The following is a 26,300-nucleotide window of genomic DNA, read 5'->3' on the forward strand; positions in this document are numbered from 1 at the left end:
TGTCTCGTCATTGTTGCTAATCAGGCCTGCTACTGTTGTGTCGTCTGCAAACTTGATGATTGAGTTGGAAGCGTGGGTGATTAGGGAGTACAGGAGGGGGCTGAGCACGCATCCTTGTGGGGGGGGGGCATCAGGAAGTCCAGGACCCAGTTGCACAGGGCGGGGTTCAGATCCAGGGTTCTCGACCTTAATGATGAGCTTGGAGGGTACTATGGTGTTGAATGCTGAGCTATAGTCAATGAACAGCATTCTTACTTAGGTATTCCTCTTGTCCAGATGTGTGATAGCATCGTCTGTGGATGTATTGGGGTGGTAAGCAAATTGAAGTGGGTCTAGGGTGTCAGGTAAGGTAGAAGTGATATGATCCTTGACTAGTCTCTCAAAGCACTTCATGATGACAGACGTGAGTGCTATGGGCGATAGTCATTTAGTTCAGTTACCTTTGCTTTCTTGGGTACAGGAGCAATGGTGGCCATCTTGAAGCATGTGGGGACAACATACTGGGATAGGGAGAGATTGAATATGTATGTAAACACCAGCCAACTGGTCTGCGCATGCTCTGAGGACGCGGCTAGGGATGCCGTTTACTCACCTCAGCCAAGATTGTTTTGTTTATAATCTGTACAATGATGTGCCAAATCGTTCATTTAGTGTATTTTTATTGGGTCATTAGAATATGCTGCCATATGTGGTAATATTTCTCTAGGAGCTGATCCGTGCACTATTGAAAAATAATTATAGGGAGAAAGCAGTGCTGCGTTTTTAAAAAGTTTTTATCCTATCAGTATCGAAACATGCTCCAATGACGCACGGCGACAGTTCTCTCTGCGTAGTGTTTTGGGAAACACATGATCCATCTTCGACTGTTGAAGGAAAAATGCATCGTTAAAACACTCGTAAGCCTAAATTCGGGAAACCGTGCCCAGGTTAGGTGTACGTGTATCACCTTTTCAGTTCAAGAAACGGGTTTCTATATTTGCCCCAATGTATGTATAGTTTTTCCTGGTGGGGTATCCGTAGTTGGTGATACGCATTGTGAAGAAGAATGTTGATGTTGTCAAAGTTGAAGAGGAAGACTCCGTGGTAAAACAAACTTCAAATCGTGTAATTTGGTGAGTAACTGCCACATACAGACTCGATTGATTAAAATGTGGTGTCATGATGTTATCATAAAGTCACGTGTTGGCATTTCACACCCTAAGTATAGCCTAGCCCACGAAAGGTGTTGAGCCAGAAAAAATATTCCCTGCTGCGATCAGGGAGCAATTTAACTACATCTCTAGACTATAATCTCTACATCTCTAGACAATAATTGCCAGATTGCTTGGTCGTTCAAGTTTGTTTCTTCGTTATTTTGGAGCAGCAAATCCAAGGCCGACTTGTTGATTGTCAGAAGTGTCTAGACAGCTGGTGGGCCAAGCAGAGCGCTTCCATTTACGTAGCAACTAAGGTTAGCTAGCTAAGTACAGTCTATATTCAGCTGTTACCATTATCGCCAACTTTAGACATTGATTGTTCGCAGATTTGCTGGCTGTTCTGTATAGCTAGCTAGCTAGTTATGCAAATGACAGGGTAGCACATGAAAAGGCAAAACATGTTGCTTAAAAGTCCAATGTAGCCATTTTTATATAATTTCTGTGTAATAATTAAAGCTGTAATATGTAACCCGACCAAAATCACATAGAAAAGTTACTTATAGATCTGTTATTCTCATTGATAGCAAGTCTAAGAAGTGGTAGATCAGTTCTATGTGTGCTATTTCTATCCTTCCCATTCTTAAATACATTTTTTTACTTTATTTTCGGTTTTCTACACCAGCTTCAAAAAGCTGAAAATACAATTTTTTGGGGTCATTGAAAAGATATTTCACAGCGGTTTAGATGTACCTTCTAAACTGAAATTATGCGAACTATTAGCATTTTAGCAACCAGGAAATGCTGGAGTGATTTCTACATATTGCACCTTTTTAATTTCTTATTTATAACAAGGGTTACATGGAGAAAATCAGACCTCTGAAATGAAAATGTATTGCCCTCTCTTCAGCTAAATATATTTTACCTAAACCCTAACTGAACGCTAAAAAAACAAACAAGTGACCCTCCCCTATACCCACAATAATAATTAAAACAGAAAGTGGATAGCATTAAAACATGTCTAACGTTTACCCTCACTTCTTGGACAGACCAGAGCCTTAGATATGCAGTTTTACTGTTCTTCGTCCTGTAAGCATTACATGGCAAAGCAGGAATTTTGATAGGGCTGCGGGCCAGAAGGTTCTGGGTTTGAAGACCACCGTGGACAAGAGTAGGGGTGGAAAGATCTCCGTTATAGTAAAAGCATTGCATGAACATATTATCGTATTTTTAAAAATGTAATACCACACAAATGACCAAAGTTACAGGATAAGAATGGACAGAGAGGTAAGCCTACAGTATGTGTTCATCTTATCATATTTATCCAAGGACAAATCAGTGCGTCTTGTTTGAAACTAAACACTCCCTGTTTGCAAATAATTCAATCTGAAACTTAGTAGGAATCTGAGCATGGTACTTTCAAAAGTTAGGCCTAGCTTTCCACCCCAGACAGAGTCGGCCTACTGATGCAGAAAAATGTAAGCTTTAACTGCTGGCTGCTCTTCTTCCGTGGCTTAACCCAATGAGAGAAGGTCACAAGTGTTTCCCTTAAAGCTCTCTGGGTTTAAACATATTCTATTGTACAGAAAGTGAATGAATAGCTTAATCAATAAAATATAACTTTGCTCTGTGCTTCTCCGGGCATGCACTTCGTAGCCTATAGGCTATGGATAATTTGATTGAGACCACGCTAAATAGCCTATAGGCGCACTTGATATTGGAAATGCCGAGTGTTGAATCACAGATGAAGGGCAGCATCAGGCAGGCATCGATTTATGGCCTAATAAGCAACTAATTCTAAAACACTGAGAAATATTGACATTTCATCAATTACATATGACATTTTCCTCCAGGTAACCATTCTGTATATTTTGATCCATCCCTTACTGTGGTTGTTTTAAATTAAAATGAAAAAATAAAATAAAATGCTTCTTAGCAAAGAGCTATTTCTCAAGTAAGAATTTAGCATGGACTGTCTGGGGATGGTCTGAGTGGGGAGGGTAAAACTGAAATCTAGCTGTTATTGACAGAGAGGTTTGGAACTCTCTCTTTTTATTGGTCTGTTGACTAATTTACCACCTGGTGATGTCACCAGGCAGGCCAAATCTCCATCCCAACAAAACAGGGATGGAGTTTCAGGCTGTATTTTCAAATAGCTCTTACACTAAAATGGCATTATCATTTTCACAATTTCACAGTGTTAATCCAACCTCATAGTGTGGGAATATAAACTCAGCAAAAAAAGAAACGTCATCTCACTGTCGACTGCGTTTCTTTTCAGCAAACTTAACATGTGTAAATATTTGTATGAACATAACAAGATTAAACAACTGAGACATAGACTGAACAAGTTCCACAGACATGTGACGAACAGAAATTGAATAATGTGTCCCTGAACAAAGGGGGGGTCAAAATCAAAAGTATCAGTCAGTATCTGGTGTGGCCACCAGCTGCATTAAGTACTGCAGTGCATCTCCTCCTCATGGACTGCACCAGATTTGCCAGTTCTTGCTGTGAGATGTTACCCTGCTCTTCCACCAAGGCACCTGCAAAGTTCCCAGACATTTCTGGGGGGAATGGCCCTAGCCCTCACCCTCCGATCCAACAGGTCCCAGACGTGCTCAATGGGATTGAGGTCCGGGCTCTTCACTGGCCATGGCAGAACACTGAAATTCCTGTCTTGCAGGAAATCACGCACAGAACGAGCAGTATGGCTGGTGGCATTGTCATGCTGGAGGGTCATGTCAGGATGAGCCTGCAGGAAGGGTACCACATGAGGGAGGAGGATGTCTTCCCTGTAACGCACAGCGTTGAGATTGCCTGCAATGACAACAAGCTCAGTCCGATGATGCTGTGACACACCGCCCCAGACCATGACGGACCCTCCACCTCCATATCGATCCCGCTCCGGAGTACAGGCCTCGGTGTGACGCTCATTCCTTTGACGATAAACGCGAATCCGACCATCACCCCATGTGAGACAAAACCGCGACTCATCAGTGAAGAGCACTTTTTGCCAGTCCTGTCTGGTCAAGCGACGGTGGGGTTGTGCCCATAGGCGACGTTGTTGCCGGTGATGTCTGGTGAGGACCTGCCTTACAACAGGCCTACAAGCCCTCAGTCCAGTCTCTCTCAGCCTATTGCGGACAATCTGAGCACTGATGGAGGGATTGTGCGTTCCTGGTGTAACTCGGGAAGTTGTTGTTGTCATCCTGTACCTGTTCCGCAGGTGTGATGTTGGGATGTACCGATCCTGTGCAGGTGTTACACGTGGTCTGCCACTACGAGAACGATAAGCTGTCCGTCCTGTCTCCCTGTAGCGCTGTCTTAGGCGTCTCACAGTACGGACATTGCAATTTATTGCCCTGGCCATATCTGCAGTCCTCATGCCTCCTTGCAGCATGCCTAAGGCATGTTCACGCAGATGAGCAGGGACCCTGGGCATATTTCTTTTGGTGTTTTCAGAGTCAGTAGAAAGGCCTCTTGATTGTCCTAAGTTTTCATAACTGCGACCTTAATTGCCTACCGTCTGTAAGCTGTTAGTGTCTTAACGACTGTTCCACAGGTGCATGTTCATTAATTGTTTATGGTTCATTGAACAAGCATGGGAACAGTGTTTAAACCCTTTACAATGAAGATCTGTGAAGTTATTTGGATTTTTACGAATTATCTTTGAAAGACAGGGTCCTGAAAAAGGGACGTTTCTTTTTTTGCTGAGTTTATATGAAGCACAGGAAAATCATGTTTTTGACTGCATTGTCCTTTTCAACATTCAGTCCCCTTCTTTGGTCTCTCAGCCTCTTCCACTTCAGTTCAAGAGGTCTAGGCCTACATCAAGCATTCTGTTTTCTTTTGTATTTCTGTTAACTTTTGTTGTTGACCTTAATCTATTTTTTTTTAACCTTTATTAACTAGGCAAGACAGTTAAGAATAAATTCTTATTTACAATGACGGCCTACACCGGCCAAACCCGGACGACGCTGGGCCAATTGTGCGCCGCCCTATAGGACTCCCAATCATGGCCGGTTGTGATGCAGTCTGGATTCAAACCAGGGTGTCTGTTGTGACGCTTCTAGCGCTGAGATGCAGTGCCTTAGACCGCTGCGCCACTCAGGAGCCCTAACGGGTTGTTCCACCTCAAAAAGTACAAGAAAGTGAATTTCGACACCCACCATCTCAAATTGTTATAAAAAATGTTTCAGTTGTAAGAAAAACAGATAAGATTAGCATTCCTGCAACATTATTTTGTTAAAAATATAATTTGATCTCTGAGAAATTAAGCGATTGATTGCACCCTAATTGGCCAATTTTTTTGGTTCTCGGATTCATGTAACATTCAATAAACATAGTACCAAATATCCGATTTGGACCCAAAAAATTTTTTAACAGTGAGTTAGACTAGAGGAATCCAAAGAAATGCTCAAAAGCCACACTCCATGCCAATCCTACCCCAACAATGAGTATACAGTATCAGTTCTCTATGTCTGACAAGTAGTATGGGGCTGCGGCTCAGGGTATTGTTTCTTTATCCTATATAATGTGCTCTCAGTGAATTTGGTGATGTTTTTTTTAACCTGTTCAGAGAAATGAGTCATTAGTTGTTGGGTTTATGTCCCATCCTACACCCTGATATTACCAGGTTCTGACCACTAGATGGAGATTTTCTTGCAATTAGGTGATTACAAAATGACATTGGTTTTCTTACCCTGTAAGCAGTCTATGGACCAGGTATGATAGCAACCCATGCTTTGGCTTCGTTTCTGGCCACTCTTTCAAATTCGAACCTTTTAACATTGTGTCACAAATCCAATGCAATTCCGTGGTACCTATATTAGCATTTTCACAGTTCATGTCCAAATCATCCTAAAGTATCTAAAAATTGATTGTGTAACTCAATGATTTTACAAATAGATGATTTGGATATTAAGCATGAAAATGCTAATATAAGTACCATTGACATGCATTGGATTTATTGTCACAAATGCTAATAAGTTTGCATTTGAAAAGTTTGGTCCAAATCGGATGTTAGGTACTATAATTATTTAATATTATATGAATCCTATAAATTGAAATGGACAATTTGTGTGCAATCTTTTAGCTTAATTTCTCAGATCAAATTACATTTCAACAAAATAATGTTTCCGGAATGCTTATTTGATCTGTTTCTAACTACAGAAATAATTTGAGAACGCTCTGCGATGGTGGGTGTCATGCCTTGCTGAAATGACCTGGAACGGCCCTAATATGAAATATGTAAGAAATGCTCAGAGGTTGGTGTGGCTGGCAAGCTACAGTGCCTTGCGAAAGTATTCGGCCCCCTTGAACTTTTCGACCTTTTGCCACATTTCAGGCTTCAAACATAAAGATATAAAACTGTATTTTTTTGTGAAGAATCAACAACAAGTGGGACACAATTATAAAGTGGAACGAAATGTATTGGATATTTCAAACTTTTTTAACAAATAAAAAACTGAAAAATTGGGCGTGCAAAATTATTCAGCCCCTTTACTTTCAGTGCAGCAAACTCTCTCCAGAAGTTCAGTGAGGATCTCTGAATGATCCAATGTTGACCTAAATGACTAATGATGATAAATAGAATCCACCTGTGTGTAATCAAGTCTCCGTATAAATGCACCTGCTCTGTGATAGTCTCAGAGGTCCGTTTAAAGCGCAGAGAGCATCATGAAGAACAAGGAACACACCAGGCAGGTCCGAGATACTGTTGTGGAGAAGTTTAAAGCCGGATTTGGATACAAAAAGATTTCCCAAGCTTTAAACATCCCAAGGAGCACTGTGCAAGCGATAATATTGAAATGGAAGGAGTATCAGACCACTGCAAATCTACGAAGACCCGGCCGTCCCTCTAAACTTTCAGCTCATACAAGGAGAAGACTGATCAGAGATGCAGCCAAGAGGCCCATGATCACTCTGGATGAACTGCAGAGATCTACAGCTGAGGTGGGAGACTCTGTCCATAGGACAACAATCAGTCGTATACTGCACAAATCTGGCCTTTATGGCAGAGTGGCAAGAAGAAAGCCATTTCTTAAAGATATCCATAAAAAGTGTTGTTTAAAGTTTGCCACTAGCCACCTGGGAGACACACCAAACATGTGGAAGAAGGTGCTCTGGTCAGATGAAACCAAAATCAAACTTTTTGGCAACAATGCAAAACGTTATGTTTGGTGTAAAAGCAACACAGCACATCACCCTGAACACACCATCCCCACTGTCAAACATGGTGGTGGCAGCATCATGGTTTGGGCCTGCTTTTCTTCAGCAGGGGCAGGGAAGATGGTTAAAATTGATGGGAAGATGGATGGAGCCAAATACAGGACCATTCTGGAAGAAAACCTGATGGAGTCTGCAAAAGACCTGAGACTGGGACGGAGATTTGTCTTCCAACAAGACAATGATCCAAAACATAAAGCAAAATCTACAATGGAATGGTTCACAAATAAACATATCCAGGTGTTAGAATGGCCAAGTCAAAGTCCAGACCTGAATCCAATCGAGAATCTGTGGAAAGAACTGAAAACTGCTGTTTACAAACGCTCTCCATCCAACCTCACTGAGCTCGAGCTGTTTTGCAAGGAGGAATGGGCAAAAATTTCAGTCTCTCGATGTGCAAAACTGATAGAGACATACCCCAAGCGACTTACAGCTGTAATCGCAGCAAAAGGTGGCGCTACAAAGTATTAACTTAAGGGGGCTGAATAATTTTGCACGCCCAATTTTTCAGTTTTTTATTTGTTAAAAAAGTTTGAAATATCCAATAAATTTCATTCCACTTCATGATTGTGTCCCACTTGTTGTTGATTCTTCACAAAAAAAATACAGTTTTATATCTTTATGTTTGAAGCCTGAAATGTGGCAAAAGGTCGAAAAGTTCAAGGGGGCCGAATACTTTCGCAAGGCACTGTATGTCTTGTTTATAAGATGGTGGTGATGACTTTTATTTTAATTTTATTTATTTCACCTTTATTTAACCAGGTAGGCCAGTTGAGAACAAGTTCTCATTTACAACTGCGACCTGGCCAAGATTAAGCAAAGCGGTGCGACAAAAACAACAACACAGAGTTACACATGGGATAAACAAATGTACAGTCAATAACACAATAGAAAATCTGTATACAGTGTGTGCGACTGAAGTAAGGAGGTAAGGCAATAAATAGGCCATAGTGGCGAAGTAATTACAATTTAGCAATTAACACTGGAGTGATAGATGTGCAGATGCGGATGTGCAAGTAGAAATACTGGTGTGCTAAAGAGCAGAAAAACAAAAACAAATATGGGGATGAGGTAGGTAGTTGGTTGGATGGGCTATTTACAGATGGGCTGTGTACAGCTGCAGCGATCGGTTAGCTGCTCAGATAACAAACAAACAAACAAATTTATTTTTTATATAGCCCTTCGTACATCAGCTGATATCTCAAAGTGCCGTACAGAAACCCAGCCTAAAACCCCAAACAGCAAGCAAAGCATGTGAAAGAAGCACGGTGGCTAGGAAAAACTCCCTAGGAAAAACTCCCTAGAAAGGCCAAAAACCTAGGAAGAAACCTAGAGAGGAACCAGGCTATGAGGGGTGGCCAGTCCTCTTCTGGCTGTGCAGGGTGGATATTATAACAGAACATGGTCAAGATGTTAAAATGTTCATAAATGACCAGCATGGTCAAATAATAATAATCATAGTAGTTGTCGAGGGTGCAACAAGCACGTCCGGTGAACAGGTCAGGGTTCCATAGCCGCAGGCAGAACAGTTGAAACTGGAGCAGCAGCACGGCCAGGTGGACTGGGGACAGCAAGGAGTCATCATACCAGGTAGTCCTGAGGCATGGTCCTAGGGCTCAGGTCCTCCGAGAGAAAGACAGAAAGAGAGAATTAGAGAGAGCATATTTAAATTCACGCAGGACACCGGATAAGACAAGAGAAATACTCCAGATGTAACAGACTGACCCTAGCCCCCCGACACATAAACTACTGCAGCATAAATACTGGAGGCTGAGACAGGAGGGATCAGAAGACACTGTGGCCCCATCCGATGATACCCCCGGACAGGGCCAAACAGACAGGATATAACCCCACCCACTTTGCCAAAGCACAGCCCCCACACCACTAGAGGGATGTCTCCAACCACCAACTTACCGTCCTAAGACAAGGCCGAGTATAGCCCACAACGATCTCCGCCATGGCACAACCCAAGGGCGCCAACCCAGACAAGGAAGACCACGTCAGTGACTCAACCCACTCAAGTGACGCACCCCTCCCATGGACGGCATGGAAGAACACCAGTAAGCCAGTGACTCAGCCCCTGTAAAAGGGTTAGAGGCAGAGAGTCCCAGTGGAAAGAGGGGAACCGGCAAGGCAGAGACAGCAAGGGTGGTTCGTTGCTCCAGCCTTTCCGTTCACCTTCACACTCCTGGGCCAGACTATACTTAATCATAGGACCTACCGAAGAGATAAGTCTTCAGTAAAGACTTAAAGGTTGAGACTGAGTCTGCGTCTCTCACATTGGTAGGCAGACCATTCCATAAAAATGGAGCTCTATAGGAGAAAGCCCTACCTCCAGCCGTTTGCTTAGAAATTCTAGGGACAATTAGGAGGCCTGCGTCTTGTGACCGTAGCGTACGTGTAGGTATGTACGGCAGGACCAAATCGGAAAGATAGGTAGGAGCAAGCCCATGTAATGCTTTGTAGGTTAGCAGTAAAACCTTGAAATCAGCCCTTGCCTTAACAGGAAGCCAGTGTAGGGAGGCTAGCACTGGAGTAATATGATCAAATTTTTTGGTTCTAGTCAGGATTCTAGCAGCCGTATTTAGCACTAACTGAAGTTTATTTAGTGCTTTATCCGGGTAGCCGGAAAGTAGAGCATTGCAGTAGTCCAGCCTAGAAGTAACAAAAGCATGGATTAATTTTTCTGCGTCATTTTTGGACAGAAAGTTTCTGATTTTTGCAATGTTACGTAGATGGAAAAAAGCTGTCCTTGAAACATTCTTGATATGTTCTTCAAAAGAGAGATCAGGGTCCAGAGTAACGCCGAGGTCCTTCACAGTTTTATTTGAGACGACTGTACAACCATCCAGATTAATTGTCAGATTCAACAGAAGATCTCTTTGTTTCTTGGGACCTAGAACAAGCATCTCTGTTTTGTCCGAGTTTAAAAGTAGAAAGTTTGCGGCCATCCACTTCTTTATGTCTGAAACACAGGCTTCTAGCGAGGGCAATTTTGGGGCTTCACCATGTTTCATTGAAATGTACAGCTGTGTGTCGTCCGCATAGCAGTGAAATTTAACAATATGTTTTCGAATGACATCCCCAAGAGGTAAAATATATAGTGAAAACAATAGTGGTCCTAAAACGGAACCTTGAGGAACACCGAAATGTACAATTGATTTGTCAGAGGACAAACCATTCACAGAGACAAACTGATATCTTTCCGACAGATAAGATCTAAACCAGGCCAGAACTTGTCCATGTAGACCAATTTGGGTTTCCAATCTCTCCAAAAGAATGTGGTGATCGATGGTATCAAAAGCGGCACTAAGATCTAGGAGCACGAGGACAGATGCAGAGCCTCGGTCTGACGTCATTAAAAGGTCATTTACCACCTTCACAAGTGCAGTCTCAGTGCTATGATGGGGTCTAAAACCAGACTGAAGCGTTTCGTATACATTGTTTGTCTTCAGGAAGGCAGTGAGTTGCTGTGCAACAGCTTTTTCAAAATTTTTTGAGAGGAATGGAAGATTCGATATAGGCCGATAGTTTTTTCAAGAGAGGCTTTATTACTGCCACTTTTAGTGAGCTTGGTACACATCCGGTGGATAGAGAGCCGTTTATTATGTTCAACATAGGAGGGCCAAGCACAGGAAGCAGCTCTTTCAGTAGTTTAGTTGGAATAGGGTCCAGTATGCAGCTTGAGGGTTTGGAGGCCATGATTATTTTCATCATTGTGTCAAGAGATATAGTACTAAAATACTTTAGTATCTCCCTTGATCCTAGGTCCTGGCAGAGTTGTGTAGACTCAGGACAATGGAGCTTTGGAGGAATACCCAGATTTAAAGAGGAGTCTGTAATTTGCTTTCTAATGATCTATTTTTCCTCAAAGAAGTTCATAAATTTATTACTGCTGAAGTGAAAGCCATCCTCCATTTGCGAAGGCTGCTTTTTAGTTAGCTTTGCTACAGTATCAAAAATAAATTTTGGATTGTTTTTATTTTCCTCAATTAAGTTGGAAAAATAGGATGATCGAGCAGCAGTGAGGGCTCTTCGATACTGCACGGTACTGTCTTTCCAAGCTAGTCGGAAGACTTCCAGTTTGGTGTGGCGCCATTTCCGTTCCAATTTTCTGGAAGCTTGCTTCAGAGCTCGTGTATTTTCTGTATACCAGGGAGCTAGTTTCTTATGACAGATGTTTTTAAATTTTAGGGGTGCAACTGCATCTAGGGTATTGCGCAAGGTTAAATTGAGTTCCTCGGTTAGGTGGTTAACTGATTTTTGTCCTCTGACGTCCTTGGGTAGGCAGAGGCAGTCTGGAAGGGCATCAAGGAATCTTTGGCTTGTCTGAGAATTTATAGCACGACTTTTAATGCTCCTTGGTTGGGGTCTGAGCAGATTATTTGTTGCGATTGCAAACGCAATAAAATGGTGGTCCGATAATCCAGGATTATGAGGAAAAACATTAAGATCCACAACATTTATTCCATGAGACAAAACTAGGTCCAGAGTATGACTGTGGCAGTGAGTAGGTCCAGAGACATGTTGGACAAAACCCACTGAGTCGATGATGGCTCCGAAAGCCTTTTGGAGTGGATCTGTGGACTTTTCCATGTGAATGTTAAAGTCACCAAAAATGAGAATATTATCTGCTATGACTACAAGATCCGATAGGAACTCAGTGAGGAACACTGCATATGGCCCAGGAGGCCTGTAAACAGTAGCTATAAAAAGTGAGTGAGTAGGCTGCATAGATTTCATGACTAGAAGCTCAAAAGACGAAAACGTCATTGTTTTTTTTTTTTGTAAATTGAAATTTGCTATCGTAAATGTTAGCAACACCTCCGCCTTTTCCGGATGCACGGGGGGTATGGTCACTAGTGTAACCAGGGGGTGAGGCCTCATTTAACACAGTAAATTCATCAGGCTTGTTTCAGTCAGGCCAATCACATCAAGATTATTATCAGTGATTAGTTCATTGACTATAACTGCCTTGGAAGTGAGGGATCTAACATTAAGTAACCCAATTTTGAGATGTGAGGTATCACAATCTCTTTCAATAATGGCAGGAATGGAGGAGGTCTTTATACTAGTGAGATTGCTAAAGCGAACACCGCCATTTTTAATTTTGCCCAACCTAGATCGAGGCACAGACACGGTCTCAATGGGGAAAGCTGAGCTGACTGTGCTAGTGGCAGACTCCACTAAGCTGGCAGGCTGGCTAACAGCCTGCTGCCTGGCCTGCACCCTATTTCATTGTGGAGCTAGAGGAGTTAGAGCCCTGTCTATGTTCGTAGATAAGATGAGAGCACCCCTCCAGCTAGGATGGAGACCGTCACTCCTCAACAGGCCAGGCTTGGTCCTGTTTGTGGGTGAGTCCCAGAAAGAGGGCCAATTATCTACAAATTCTATCTTTTGGGAGGGGCAGAAAACAGTTTTCAACCAGCGATTGAGTTGTGAGAGTCTGCTGTAGAGCTCATCACTCCCCCTAACTGGGAGGGGGCCAGAGACAATTAATCGATGCCGACACATCTTTCTAGCTGATTTACACGCTGAAGCTATGTTGCGCTTGGTGACCTCTGACTGTTTCATCCTAACATCAGATAGCTGATGTTTAAAGTTAGTGAGGGAGATATAAGTCTCCAACTTCAGTGATTTTTGCAATTCGTTCCAGTCATTGGCAGCAGGGAACTGGAAGGAAAGGCGGCCAAAAGATTGTTGGCTTTGGGGATGGCCAGTGAAATATACCTGCTGGAGCGCGTGCTACGGGTGATGATGACTGTGTATGTTTTCTTTCAGCTTGTCTTGGCTGGAGACTGAGTGAAGGATCATGGGTAACACAGGTGACCGGATGTCCGGTGATCGCCATGGCGCTAAGGCCCATCGATCGGACAGCAGAGGCAGCGACAAAGACCATGAGCCCAGCAAGATGGTGGACAGCACAGACGATCCTAACATCTTCAACACACACGGACTGGGGTCCTCCAAGGTACCTCAGCACTGCACTGGATCATAGGATTTATTTTATGGAGGGCTGTGAAGACCCAGACACTACCTCCAACCTTTACCCTAACCCATCAAAAAGTTGTAATGAAACCAGTTGGATGTAATCAGTTTTAGGAGTGTGGAAACAGATGTAGGTGGGGGGAAATGTCCAGCCCACTTGAAGGAGATGACGCCACCTTAGCTCAGGTCCAGGCCGCACGTAAACGCCATGGACAAGAGCTAAGAACACCTAGACCCTGTCATTCCCATAGTGTGATTTCAGCTGATTCTCCCCTCAGGCGTCGGACAAGGAGGAGCCTGACCTGGATGACTTGGTGAAGACAGGGCCTCAGTCCAGGCCTACAGTCATCCGCTGGGCCGGAGGAGGGAAGGAGGTCTACATCGCGGGCTCCTTCAACAACTGGGGCAACAAGATCCCCCTCAATAAGAGGTAGGAGAGGAGAGGCCCTGGCTTACCAAAAAGGTCTACCTTTTATTAGTGACAACATTTTGACACATTTAATAGCACATTAACACAGATTGTTTTCCCCCCAAGCCACAATGACTTTGTAGCGATCCTGGACTTGCCAGAAGGAGAGCACCAGTACAAGTTCTTTGTGGATGGACAGTGGGTCCATGACCCCTCAGAGGTAAACCCTACATAGGGCTCTGGCCTAAAGTAGACTACTAGATTGATTGATTTTATTTTCCAGTAAAAAATGCATATAAAGTTCATTCGGAAAGTATTAAGACCCCTTGACATTTTCCACATTTTGTTACGTTACAGCCTTATTCTAAAATGGATTTAAAAAAAAATTCTGCAGCAATCTACACACAATACCCCATAATGACAAAGCGAAAGCAGTTTTATTAAAAATAAAAAAACAGAAATACCTTATTTATTATGAGACTCGAAATTGAGCTCAGGTGCATCCTGTTTCCGTTGATCATCCTTAAGATGTTTCTAGAACTTGATTGGAGTCCACCTGTGGTAACTTTAATTGATTGGACATGATTTGGAAAGGCACACACCTCTCTATATAAGGTCCCACAGTTGACAGTGCATGTCAGAGCAAAACCAAGCTATGAGGTCCGTAGAGCTCCGAGACAGGATTGTGTCGAGGCACAGATCTGGGGAAGGGTACCAAAACATTTCTGCAGCATTGAAGGTTCCCAAGAACACAGTGGACTCCATCATTCTTAAATGGAAGAAGTTTGGAACCAGCAAATCTCTTCCAATAGCTGGCCGCCCGGCCAAACTGAGCAATCAAGGGAGAAGGGCCTTGGTCAGAGAGGTGACCAAGAACCTGATGGTCACTGACAGAGCTCCAGAGTTCCTCTGTGGAGATGGGAGAACCTTCCAGAAGGACAACCATCTCTGCAGCACTCCACCAATCAGGCCTTTATGGTAGAGTGGCCAGACGGAAGACACTGGTCAGTAAAAGGCACATGACAGCCCGATTGGAGTTTGCCAGAAGGCACCTAAATGACTCTCAGACCATGAGAAACAAGATTCTCTGGTGTGATGAAACAAAGATTGAACTCTTTGGCCTGAATGCCAAGCCTCACGTCTGGAAGAAACCTGGCACCATCCCTATGGTGAAGCATGGTGGTAGCAGCATCATGTTGTGGGAATGTTTTTCAGCGGCAGGGACTGGGAGACTAGTCAGGATCGAGGGAAAGATGAACGGAGCAAAGTACAGAGAGATCCTTGATGAAAACCTGCTCCAGAGCGCTCAGGACCTCAGACTGGGGCGAAGGTTCACCTTCCAACAGGACAACGACCCTAAGCACACAGCCAAGGCTATGCAGGAGTGGCTTCAGGACAAGTCTCTGAATGTCCTTGAGTGGCCCAGCCAATGCCCAGACTTGAACCCGATCGAACATCTCTGGAGAGACCTGAAAATAGCTGTGCAGCGACGCTCCTGATCCAACCTGACAGAGCTTGAGAGGATCTGCAGAGAAGAATGGGAGAAACTCCCCAAATACAGGTGTGCCAAGCTTGTAGCGTCATACCCAAGAAGACTCAAGGCTGTAATCACTGCTAAAGTTGCTTCAACAAAGTACTGAGTAAAGGGTTTGAATACTTATGTAAATGTGATATTTCAGTTTTGAATTTTTTATGAATTTGCCAAAATTTCTAAAAACCTGTTTTTGGTTTGTCATTATGGGGTATTGTGTGTAGATCGATGAGGGAATGTATTTTAATATATATATATTTTTTAATCCATTTTAGAATAAGTCTGTAACGTAAATTCAAGGGGTTGATTGATTGATTTAATTTATTTGACAATTATTTAAATCTATACATAAGGGTGCTCCAGCCGCTGACGCCTCCACATACAATTTAAGAAAATCATCAAGGATAACACAATAAAGCTTACAGCTCATTTCCATTGTGGTCCTTTTGAAGGGGAAGGGGAATGCAACAATGTTAGGCGGCAATTGACAGACAATGACAGACTGTTTTGTTTTATAACATGAGATAATTAGTACAATTCCCTTGCCTAATAAACAACTATGGACATACCCTTAATATATAAAACATTAAATTCCTAATATATACAATATGATAAACAACAGGCACCATTATACTATATGTAATCCCAGGCATTTCCTTCTCAGCCGCGTACTGTAATCTTACCACTCACTTTTGAGACATGCTACTATTTAGCCATTTTTTCAGTGAGAACTTGAAAGTACATATAGAGGTTCTACATTTCAGATTCTTCGGAAGACTATTCCAAAGAATGGCAGCTGAGCATAAAAAAGTTTCTTTCCCCATACCACTTTTAAATCTAAAAGGAACAACGTCAGTTGCACTCCTAGTGGAATAGTTATGGTTATCCCGTACCAAGTTAAAGTAGTTACGTACAGTGGCTTGCCAAAGTATTCACCTCCCTTGGCATTTTTCCTATTTTGTTGCCTTACAACCTGGAATTAAAATAGATTTTTGGGGGATTTGTATCATTTGATTTACATAACATGCCTACCACTTTGAAGATGCAAAATATTTTTTATTGTGAAACAAACAAGAAATAAGACAAAACAACAGAACTTGAGCGTGCATAACTATTCACCCCCCCAAAGTCAATACTTTGTAGAGCCACCTTTTGCAGAAATTACAGCTGCAAGTCTCTTTGGGTATGTCTCTATAAGCTTGGCACATCTAGCCACTGGGCTTTTTCCCCATTCTTCAAGGCAAAACTGTTCCAGCTCCTTCAAGTTGGATGGGTTCTGCTGGTGTACAGCAATCTTTAAGTCATACCACAGATTCTCAATTGGATTGAAGTCTGGGTTTTGACTAGGCCATTCCTAGACATTTAAATGTTTCCCCTTAAACCACTTGAGTGTTGCTTTAGCAGTATGCTTAGGGTCATTGTCCTGCTGGAAGGTGAACCTCCGTCCCAGTCTCAAATCTCTGGAAGACTGAAACAGGTTTCCCTCAAGAATTTTCCTGTATTTAAGCGCCATCCATCATTCCTTCAATTCTAACCAGTTTCCCAGTCCCTGCCAATGAAAAACATCCCCACAGCATGATGCTGCCACCACCATGCTTCACTGTGGGGATGGTGTTCTCGGGGTGATGGTAGGTGTGGGGTTTGCGCCAGACATAATGTTTTCCTTGATGGCCAAAAAGCTTCATTTTAGTCTCATCTGACCAGAGTACCTTCTTTCATATGTTTTGGGAGTCTCCCACATGCCCTTTGGCGAACACCAAACGTGTTTGCTTATTTTTTTCTTTAAGCAATGGCTTTTTTCTGGTCACTCTTCCTTAAAGCCAAACTCTGTGGTCCTATGGGCAAATACTCCAATCTCCGCTGTGGAGCTTTGCAGCTCCTTCAGGGTGATCTTTGGTCTCTTTGTTGCCTCTGATTAATGCCTGGTCTGTGAGTTTTGGTGGGCGGGCCTTTCTTGGCAGGTTTGTTGTGGTGCCATATTCTTTCCATTTTTTAATAATGGATTTAATGATACTCCGTGGGATGTTCAAAGTTTCTGATATTTTTTTATAACCCAACCCTGATCTGTACTTCTCCACAACTTTGTCTCCGACCTGTTTGGGGAGCGCCTTGGTCTTCGTGTTACCACTTGCTTGGAGGTGCCCCTTGTTAAGTGGTGTTGCAGACTCTGGGGCCTTTCAGAACAGGTGTGTGTGTGTGTGTGTGTGTGTGTGTGTGTGTGTGTGTGTGTGTGTGTGTGTGTGTGTGTGTGTGTGTGTGTGTGTGTGTGTGTGTGTGTGTGTGTGTGTATGTATGTGTGTGTGTGTGTGTATATATGAGATCATGTGATACTTGACACAATTTTGTTTCACTTCACCAATTTGGACTATTTTGTGTATGTCCATTACATGAAATCCAAATAAAAATCCATTTAAATTACAGGTTGTAATGCAACAAAATAGGAAAAATGCCAAGGGGGGTGAATACTTTGGGGACCATACTGTGGACAATCTTATGTACAAGACACAGTTTAATCTGAGAGGCTCCTCCACCTTGAGCCATCTAAGGCTTTCAAAGTGGGAACAGTCAAGATGCGTAAGTGCTGGAAGATTAAGAATAATCCTGACTAATTTGTTCTGAGATGTCTGCAGTTGGTAGAGCATGGCACCTGTAACACCATGGTAGTGGGTTTGATTCCCGGGACCACCCATACGTAAAACTTATGCACTCATCACTGTAAGTCGCTTTGGATAAAATGGCTGAATGGGTCTGAATACTTTCCGAATGCACTATACGTATATGCCATTTTATCCAAAGCGACTTAGTCATGCGTGCATATGTTTTACGTATGGGTGGTCCTGGGCATCGAACCCACTACCATGGTGTTACAGGTGCCATGCTCTACCAACTGAGTTACATATGCACACAGTACAAAAACGTGACAGGGATAGCAGAATAAAGTCAGTGACTTGACTTATTTCCATGTCATTTTTGAGACGCAACCCAGGCCTATTTCCCCCCCCCAAAAAAAGAAAATGGCCATTTGCAGTCATGTGTTTTGGGCGATCCAGCTGTACTGTCTTTGTTATTAACTCTTTATAAGCCCTGGTTAACCCTGCTATAACACTCCCTCCTGCAGCCAGTGGTGACCAGCCAGTTGGGCACCATCAACAACCTGATCGAGGTGAAGCAGTCGGACTTTGAGGTGTTCGATGCTCTGCAGGTGGACTCTCTGGAGTCCACTGACACCTCAGGTCAGTAGGCTCTCTAATCCTCTGTTGTCCCTTTTGGGTTAAGCATAGCATTGTACTGACCAAGATGTGCCAAGGCTAACACAGTCACGTCAAACCGTGCAGCTACAATAACAGCAAAGTAGTTGCGTTTCATTTCGTTTTACCTGTTTTTCTATTGACATTTATTTTGTATATACCCATAAAAATTATGCTGATTCATGATTTCGACTGGCTGAGAAAATATGCCTGTCATGTCCTGACACGGTAATTCTGAATAGGACAGTGGAGATCGAATTTTAAGATTGAAACTATGTTGCATATGTGGAGAGACACAAACGTTTGTACACCCCCCCCCCACCCCACCCTCTAGAAGCAAGGGGCAATAATGTGTAGATGCCTTTTACATTGGAGATCAAGTTAATAACTTGGCTGGCTGAGCTGATGGGACAGATGATGAGCAGGGATTTCTCAGATGGAACAGAAAACAAGATTCTAGTTCTTGTGTCATAGGCTTACCCGTGATAAACAGGTTTCTTAGTATGGTTGAGAAGCGTTCTAAGCCAATCACAATGCTTGTTTTGACCAACCCATTGCAGAATTAATCATGAGCAGGTGTTTAGGATAAGTTATGTAAGTTGGTGAAAACACAAGAAATCAGTGTCACCCTTTGAGAGTATATGAATATCATGCTGTGTGTGTGTGTGTGTCCTTAGATCTGTCTAGCTCCCCTCCAGGGCCCTATGGACAGGAGCAGTACATGTTTAGGCCTGAGGAACGCTTCAAAGCCCCGCCCATCCTCCCCCCACACCTCCTCCAAGTCATCCTCAACAAGGACACCAACATCTCTGTAAATTTCTTTCTTCCTCAGTCTCCCTCTCTTTCTATCTCTCTCCCGCTCTCTGTTCTCTTTCCCTCTCTCCCATCGGCGTGTTGTAAATACAAATTTGGAAACTTCTTGATTACTCATTCGTCTTCTGTCTTTCCCTCTCCTACAGTGCGACCCAGCCTTGCTGCCTGAACCCAACCACGTGATGCTCAACCACCTTTATGCTCTCTCAATAAAGGTGCTGTAGGAGGGCCTCAACAGCCCCCATCCCACTTTTTACTGCAATACTTAGAGAAACAGTCCCTTCCATAACATAGCATTAGTAATGTATTACTTTACATTATCTGTCTGTCTGTCTCTCACACACTCACTCCCTTTCCCCTCCCTCAGGATGGAGTGATGGTGCTCAGTGCGACTCACAGATATAAGAAGAAGTACGTCACATCTCTGCTATACAAGCCCATCTAACCTGTCTGTGTAGGTGCAGAGTGCTATAGAGGGCGGCATGTTAAAACAGTACTGGGTTTAACCATTGTGTAGCTGAGATTGCACTAAACTAACAGTTTACTGATGAGCTGGGGGCCTGTGGCTGAGACTGGGGACAAATCTCAAAAGACACCCTTTTCCTTGTACAGTGACCTACAGGGCTCCACAAAGGGCTCAAAGTAATGCACTTGATGGGGATAGGGTTTCATTTGAGTCTCAGCGTGTGACCCTCACAAGGGAAAATACTTAGCATTCACAGTTTGATCGCGATAAGAAAAGGGACTGAGAAGGAAACTACTTTGTGTGTTTGTGTGGAGCACTTAGATTCTTTGCATGTGGGTGTGTAGAAAGAACATTTAGTTCCATTAAAAACATGAAGGCTTGAAGAAAAGTCTTCTGATGGAACTTGGAAATGCATATAATCAAGATTATGTTTTATTAAATGAGCTTTTAAAGGATATGAACACGGAAAGAGGGCCGTTGAATGTTGCTGGCTTGGATTATCGTACGCTCCCATTTTTTCTCCATATTATTACTGTAGTTGGACAATAACTGGAGTAATTGGAGGTTCATGCAGGGTCTTCCTTGTTTGGTCCCAATGGGTCGATCACCACTAATCGAACCATGATATGCAATTGGATAGGCTGTAAATTGAACTGAATTGTATTGAAGTCAAAGTATAAGAAACAATGGGTATTATATAGTATAGCCCGTTTAAGCCCATCCCACTGGGCACACACTCGCCAAATCAACTTTGTTTCCACATCATTTCAATGTTAGTACGTCTGTGCTCATTGGGATATGATTCACACTTTTGAAAATGTGAAAATCCCTTTAAACTACTGTAGAGGCCTCATATTAATTAGAGTATATTAACTAGGGGTTCTTGTTGTGGGATGTTGGACCGTGGCTGTAGACCTGTGCTTAGTGCTGCTATTGTCTGTATGACACGATGCTGCCAGCACTTTAGTTACCCACCCATGTGTCTCCAACAATGCTTAGAGCAGGACTGTTGACATAAGCTTTTAACTATGCAGGTATACAGAAAAATATTGTATAGTAGCTTTATATTGGACTGCATTTTATAGGCCTAGATACAGAAATGGCTGTGCTTCGTGTGTTTCTCTCTCTAGCCCATATTTATCCAATAGGAATCCATTTGTCTGTGTGCCATATTTAGAGCTTACACTCCCAAATACTGGTTTGTCTTGAATGTTGTGGAGGAATTGAATGTCTAGTACGAACAGTTTACTGTAGAATATGTGGTGGATTTCACAACTGTGGTCTTATTATGGATTGCAATCAAGATTCAAAATGTCATTCAGTAAAGTATAAAATGGCCAATATGGATTTCATAAGAATGTGAAAAAGCGTAATTTACTTTCATCAAGATTGTTACGTTTGAGTGTTCTGTGAATCGAACTTCAAATGTTTGACCATACACCATTTCATATTTGTACTTTGTAAGAGTACTGTACCTGTTGCTTGTGATACTGGGCTGATATGTAGGTAATATACTCCAAAGAGAGAGAGTGTGTGTGTGTGTGTGTGTGTGTGTGTGTGTGTGTGTGTAATGAGATTTTATTTGAAGAAACAGAGTAAAGATACTTACTGAAAGCCATATCTCACTCTGAGACTATACACTGGAACACCTTCCTAGTATTGAGTTACTCCTCGCTTTGCCCTCAGCCTCAGTTCGTCAGGGCATGGCCATGGACTCTACAATGTGTCAAGTGTTCCACAGGGATGTTGATACCAATGCTTCCCACAGTTGTGTCAAGTTGGCTGGATGCCCTTTGGGTGGTGGACCATTCTTGATACACACGGGAAACCGCTGAGCGTGTAAAACCCAGCAGCGTTGCAGTTCTTGACACACTAAAACCGGTGTGCCTGGCACCTACTACCATACCCAGCTCAAAGCTACTTAAATCTTTTGTCTTGCTCATTCACCCTCTGAATGGCCCACATACACAATCTGAATGGCCCACATACACAATGTCTCAAGGCTTAAAAATCCATCTTTAACCTGTCACTTCCCCTTCATCTACACTGATTTGAAGTGGATTTAATAAGGGATTATAGCTTTCACCTGGATTCACCTGGTCAGTCTGTCATGGAAAGAGCAGGTGTTCCTAATGTTTTGTACACTGAGTGAACGATATGTGATATTCTGTAACTTGATTAGGTAAAAACAAAACTTGAATTTTAAATCTGTTAGCTAACATGTTTTTTTTCCCCAAAATGCTTTGCAGCATCATTGTAAGCCAAGTACTGTAGAAGGTTGTTTCTGTTGTTTGCAAATAAAAAGGGAAGACATGTTGACTCTAAAGTATCAGTCGTGCCTAAGTAGTATGTTTGATGTGACTGACTATGTTCTATCTGACCGAGCTGTAGATAATATTGAATAGAAGAAGCATCAACATAATCAGTAAATGTGGAGATTTTTGAACATTCCCCTTGCTCTGTAGTCACACCTATAACATCAACCGTTGTGACAAGTTATTTTCTTTTTTTTAAACTTTTTATTATTTTTTGAACACAAAAAGTCCTCTGTGATAACACTGTGGCAACACACACACACAGTGACCATCTTCAGAGACAGAGCCCATAATCAAGCTCTGTGTCGGCATCTTAGTTAGCTTCATCACACACACACAACCTGACAAACCAAGCTGCTCTTCGATTTCAATCACATAGCGTTATTTACTTAATTATTTACTACTCGACACAGCTAAATACTGCTGTTTGATTCCTTTCTACACAACTCATTGTTCACGTACTCTGGTAATGTACTGTTCATCTCTGATCCAATCTGACACAATCCTATACATCTATGGTTTGTGTTTCTGATTTGGTATAAAATATTCATTTTCCTTAATCGTTCTCATCAAATCCTTATTTGTCAAATGAAACACACAGCATGGGGTTTTATCTTAGAATGTTTGGCAATTTACCTCTAGGGATTTTCAATTGAGTTGAGTGCAAACAAGACCTTGTTGGCAGATCTACTGTGATATATATCTAGGATAGACACCAAACGCTAGTAACTCCAAGTGAGTGTTAGGAGCAAATTTTAAAGGCAAGCAAAGCAACATTATCTATCCAAAGCTTAATATTAGGTGGGCGTGTAAGTAATACCACTGTTTGGTTTCCGTCATATCCTAAGAAAAGGCATACATTTATGATTTCATAGCTGTGACTATTTTATTACAATCTGGCATAATCAAAATCTAATAAACCATACAAAGCAGAAAAGAAAACACTCAAGGAAGCATAACTATTCTTAATAAAATGATGGTTAACATCAAAATAAAGCATATTGTGCATAGCTATTGCACAGCTCCCCAGATATTCAACGTTTGCGTATAGAGAAAAAGTCTGACATGATTATCCGCACACAAAAAGGTAAACAGAATACAGTGAAAAAACAAGTCATTTACAGCGTGAAAATGGCTAAATGTACAGCAAGAACACTTAAAACAATCAAAAGCAGCATAGGAAGAAACACCTTTGGGTGCGACCTTCACCGATTGTGAAATCTAGAACATTGGTCCCACCAGTAGCCTGCCAAAGTTTGGAACAGGTAGGATAATAAGGAACATGTTGCCATTAACACCATGGGAATGCAATGACGGTCTAAACCAAGACAAATACCTCAAAGAAGTCCAATGGAAATTTAACAATCCAGAATGATATTCTCTGGTTTTGTGGTACATCTCTCACAGGAGCCCAATTTAGTTTTTTGTAATTCACAAAGCAGTAGTAGCCTAGTGTGAAAAATGCTCTTTTTGAAAGGTTTGGTCCATTAATGACAAGATGTGCTCGTTTATAAAGCACATGTCCAACTAAAGTGAACCAATCATCTGACGGTTACTGTCTCTCTGCTTCAAATGGCTCTCAAAGAGCAGCCAATCAAATTATATCTCCGTCATAATGTCATAGATGGTCTCATACTAGGCTGATGTCTTCCTATAGAGTCACACCATGCTTATAGTAGGCTATGTCATTCGCATAGGTAAGGCAAACAAGTATGCGAAGAGTTCAAAGTTCAAACTTTGGCAAGTAATGGTGATCCTCTGTTCCACGAACAAAGGTTGAGACTGTTCCTTTTAAAACCTCTCTGATGCATCGACACTGCACAAAAACTACATTTAACTTCACTCAGTAGTATTCAGGATAGTAAGTAGTATAATATTGCACTGACGATCTTTTTCACCTTATCAAGAGTGGCTAAATGCTTAAGTTCCAGTGTCAGGCAAAAAGCAAAAATAGCTGGCACGCCATGATCATTTAAATACCAACATTCATTATTGCACATGCTCGTCTGAGGACTCCTAAAGAGGAGCTTGAATACGCGTGTTCGGCCTCGGCGCCGTTTCAGCCCCCAGCGCCTTCTTTAGCCCTTACCCATTCAGTGTTAGATCATCGGAGGGCTAGGTGGAGCCATAACCATATTGCTTTCACCTATCTGGTCCATTCAGATCTGTGAACACTGATGGGGTAGGTGCTAGGGGAAGGGGTTAGTGATTGAAATGGAACGGGGCCTTTGTTCTGCTATCCAGAAGCCCTGGCTAATGGCAGACAGACCATTCAGAGGCATCATCCTCCACAGATAAATATAGCACACAATTACCTAGAAGTGCTACTCCTATACATTCCTCCACTGTGATTCCAGCAGATTTACATATGCTAGATTGTGGATGTCATTGTATTTTTTGCATTGTATTTGCAAAGAAAATCCTCATTGATGAAATGCCACAAGAAGAAAGCTTGCATTTCAGTGGCAATCGAAGTTGAAGATTTGTTTGAAAAGAAATTGATTGATCATGTATGTCTGTGAATGTATGTGTGTGTACTGTACTTTGTGTGTATACGTTTGTATACATTTCCATTCTCAAGCCTTGAGTTCACATGCATTGACACTTATCCCGTCCAAAAGCTACCAGGCAGAGGAGCACACTATCTATGCTCTGGGTAGAAGCTTCCCTCAGCCACAGATCTAGGATCAGCTTACCCTCCCCATTACCTTAACCATTAGGGAAAAAGCAAATCTGACCTTAGATCAGTGTCTAGGTGCAGCTTAATCCTACTTCTTCTACAGCAGTCAAGGACACACATTACTGTTACCATCAGAGGCACATTTCAAACCACCTTCTTCACACTCACAAGGCAAACATCAGACTGGACCAACAGTCTCTGGAGCTAAAAGACACTAACAGAAGAACAGGGGTGGGTGGAGGTGGGAGAAAAGAAAGGGATGAATGAAGAACAGTCAAACGGGGGTAGAGGAATGAACACTAAAGGAGGAAGAGTTCAGGTAAGGCTCGAGGTGTAGGCGTCTTGGGCAAGAATTGTCGGCAGGAGAGAAATGGTGGAGAAAGAAAGAATGGAGTGCTCTGAGGGTTGACGTTCGATGCTATAGACTAGGCGGAGAGGTGGATGGGGTGATAGGTGAGGCAGAGGAGGGGTTGTGGGGTCGTGGCTTTTCTGGCGGTGAGGTCGTGGTGTTGGGCTGGCTGGTTCTTTAACAGGTCAGCACCTGGAGCAGGCACTGGCTGCCACGCTTCCTGGTTCCCGGACGCTGATTGGACTTTGCCGGGGCGTCACCAGGCTTCAAGAAACTCCAATCAGTAGGCCGTTCATTGGCGTGACTTCGGTCTTCAGCTAAGAGGGAGAAGAGGGAAAAACAGGGAGAAAGAAAGAAAAAATCTATTATTCACTGGTACACTCCTGTTACACACCAAGATTGGGACGCCACAGCCAAAAAGTTTAGGAAAAATTGTTACAACTTCACACTGCAATGAAGAGTAGAGTGCGCAAAGACTAGGTTATTCCACAACGATTTCGAAGATTTGTTGCGGTTAAAGGTTAATGAAATATTTGAAATATGTTTTTGCTTTGTTAGCATGAAACCACAACAATAGCGTAACCGCTTGCAGAAGAAGAGAAGCTGAAAATGCCATTGAGGGAGTGATAGTTGCAGCATGTATATTGTTATCTAAAAACCTTCACTCAGTAAGTAACCTGTATTAAGTGTAACTACCGGTAAAAGTATTGAAAAGATCTTTTCACATCAGATCTTTTTCAGAGCGGATATAATTGGTCAAAAGACAAATGAGTAAAAAAACATCAGAATTGGAAACATCCTTAGTACACTGAACAAAAATATAAATACAACATGTAAAGTGTTTGTCCCATGTTTCATGAGCTGAAATAAAATACCCCAGACATTTTTTATATGCACAAAAAGCTTATTTCCATCAAATTTTGTGAACAAATTTCTTTACATTCTTGTTAGTGAGCATTTCTCCTTTGCCAAGTGAATCCATCCACCTGACATGTGTGGAATATGAAGAAGCTGATTAAACAGCATGATCATTACACAGATGCACCTTGTGCTGGGGACAATAAAAGGCCACTCTAAAATGTGCAGTTTTGTCACTAAACACAATGCCACAGATGTCTCATGTTTTGAGAGAGCACG

General features: G+C 42.4%; 1 protein-coding gene across 1 annotated transcript; it reads left to right on the plus strand.

The window, feature by feature from the left end:
- The first annotated feature begins 579 nt into the window (after window positions 1–579).
- LOC106600564 (5'-AMP-activated protein kinase subunit beta-2) lies at window positions 580–22,145 on the plus strand. Its single transcript, XM_014192021.2, has 8 exons — window positions 580–1,112; window positions 13,146–13,335; window positions 13,631–13,782; window positions 13,888–13,981; window positions 18,411–18,525; window positions 19,218–19,351; window positions 19,500–19,568; window positions 19,721–22,145. The coding sequence occupies exons 2-8, from the start codon at window positions 13,177–13,179 to the stop codon at window positions 19,796–19,798; spliced, it is 801 nt and encodes a 266-aa protein (XP_014047496.1). The 5' UTR covers window positions 580–1,112; window positions 13,146–13,176; the 3' UTR covers window positions 19,799–22,145.
- The last annotated feature ends 4,155 nt before the right edge of the window (window positions 22,146–26,300 follow it).

Source organism: Salmo salar, chromosome ssa03 (assembly GCF_905237065.1).
Source record: "Salmo salar chromosome ssa03, Ssal_v3.1, whole genome shotgun sequence".
Lineage (NCBI taxonomy): Eukaryota > Metazoa > Chordata > Actinopteri > Salmoniformes > Salmonidae > Salmo > Salmo salar.

Bases quoted from the DNA above. Each gene is read 5' to 3' on its own strand.
- LOC106600564 (XM_014192021.2), top strand. From the start codon at position 13,177: ATGGGTAACACAGGTGACCGGATGTCCGGTGATCGCCATGGCGCTAAG. The intron at 13,982-18,410 runs GTAAACCCTACA...TCCCTCCTGCAG, and splicing joins GGGTCCATGACCCCTCAGAG to CCAGTGGTGACCAGCCAGTT. The intron at 19,352-19,499 runs GTAAATTTCTTT...CCTCTCCTACAG, and splicing joins ACAAGGACACCAACATCTCT to TGCGACCCAGCCTTGCTGCC.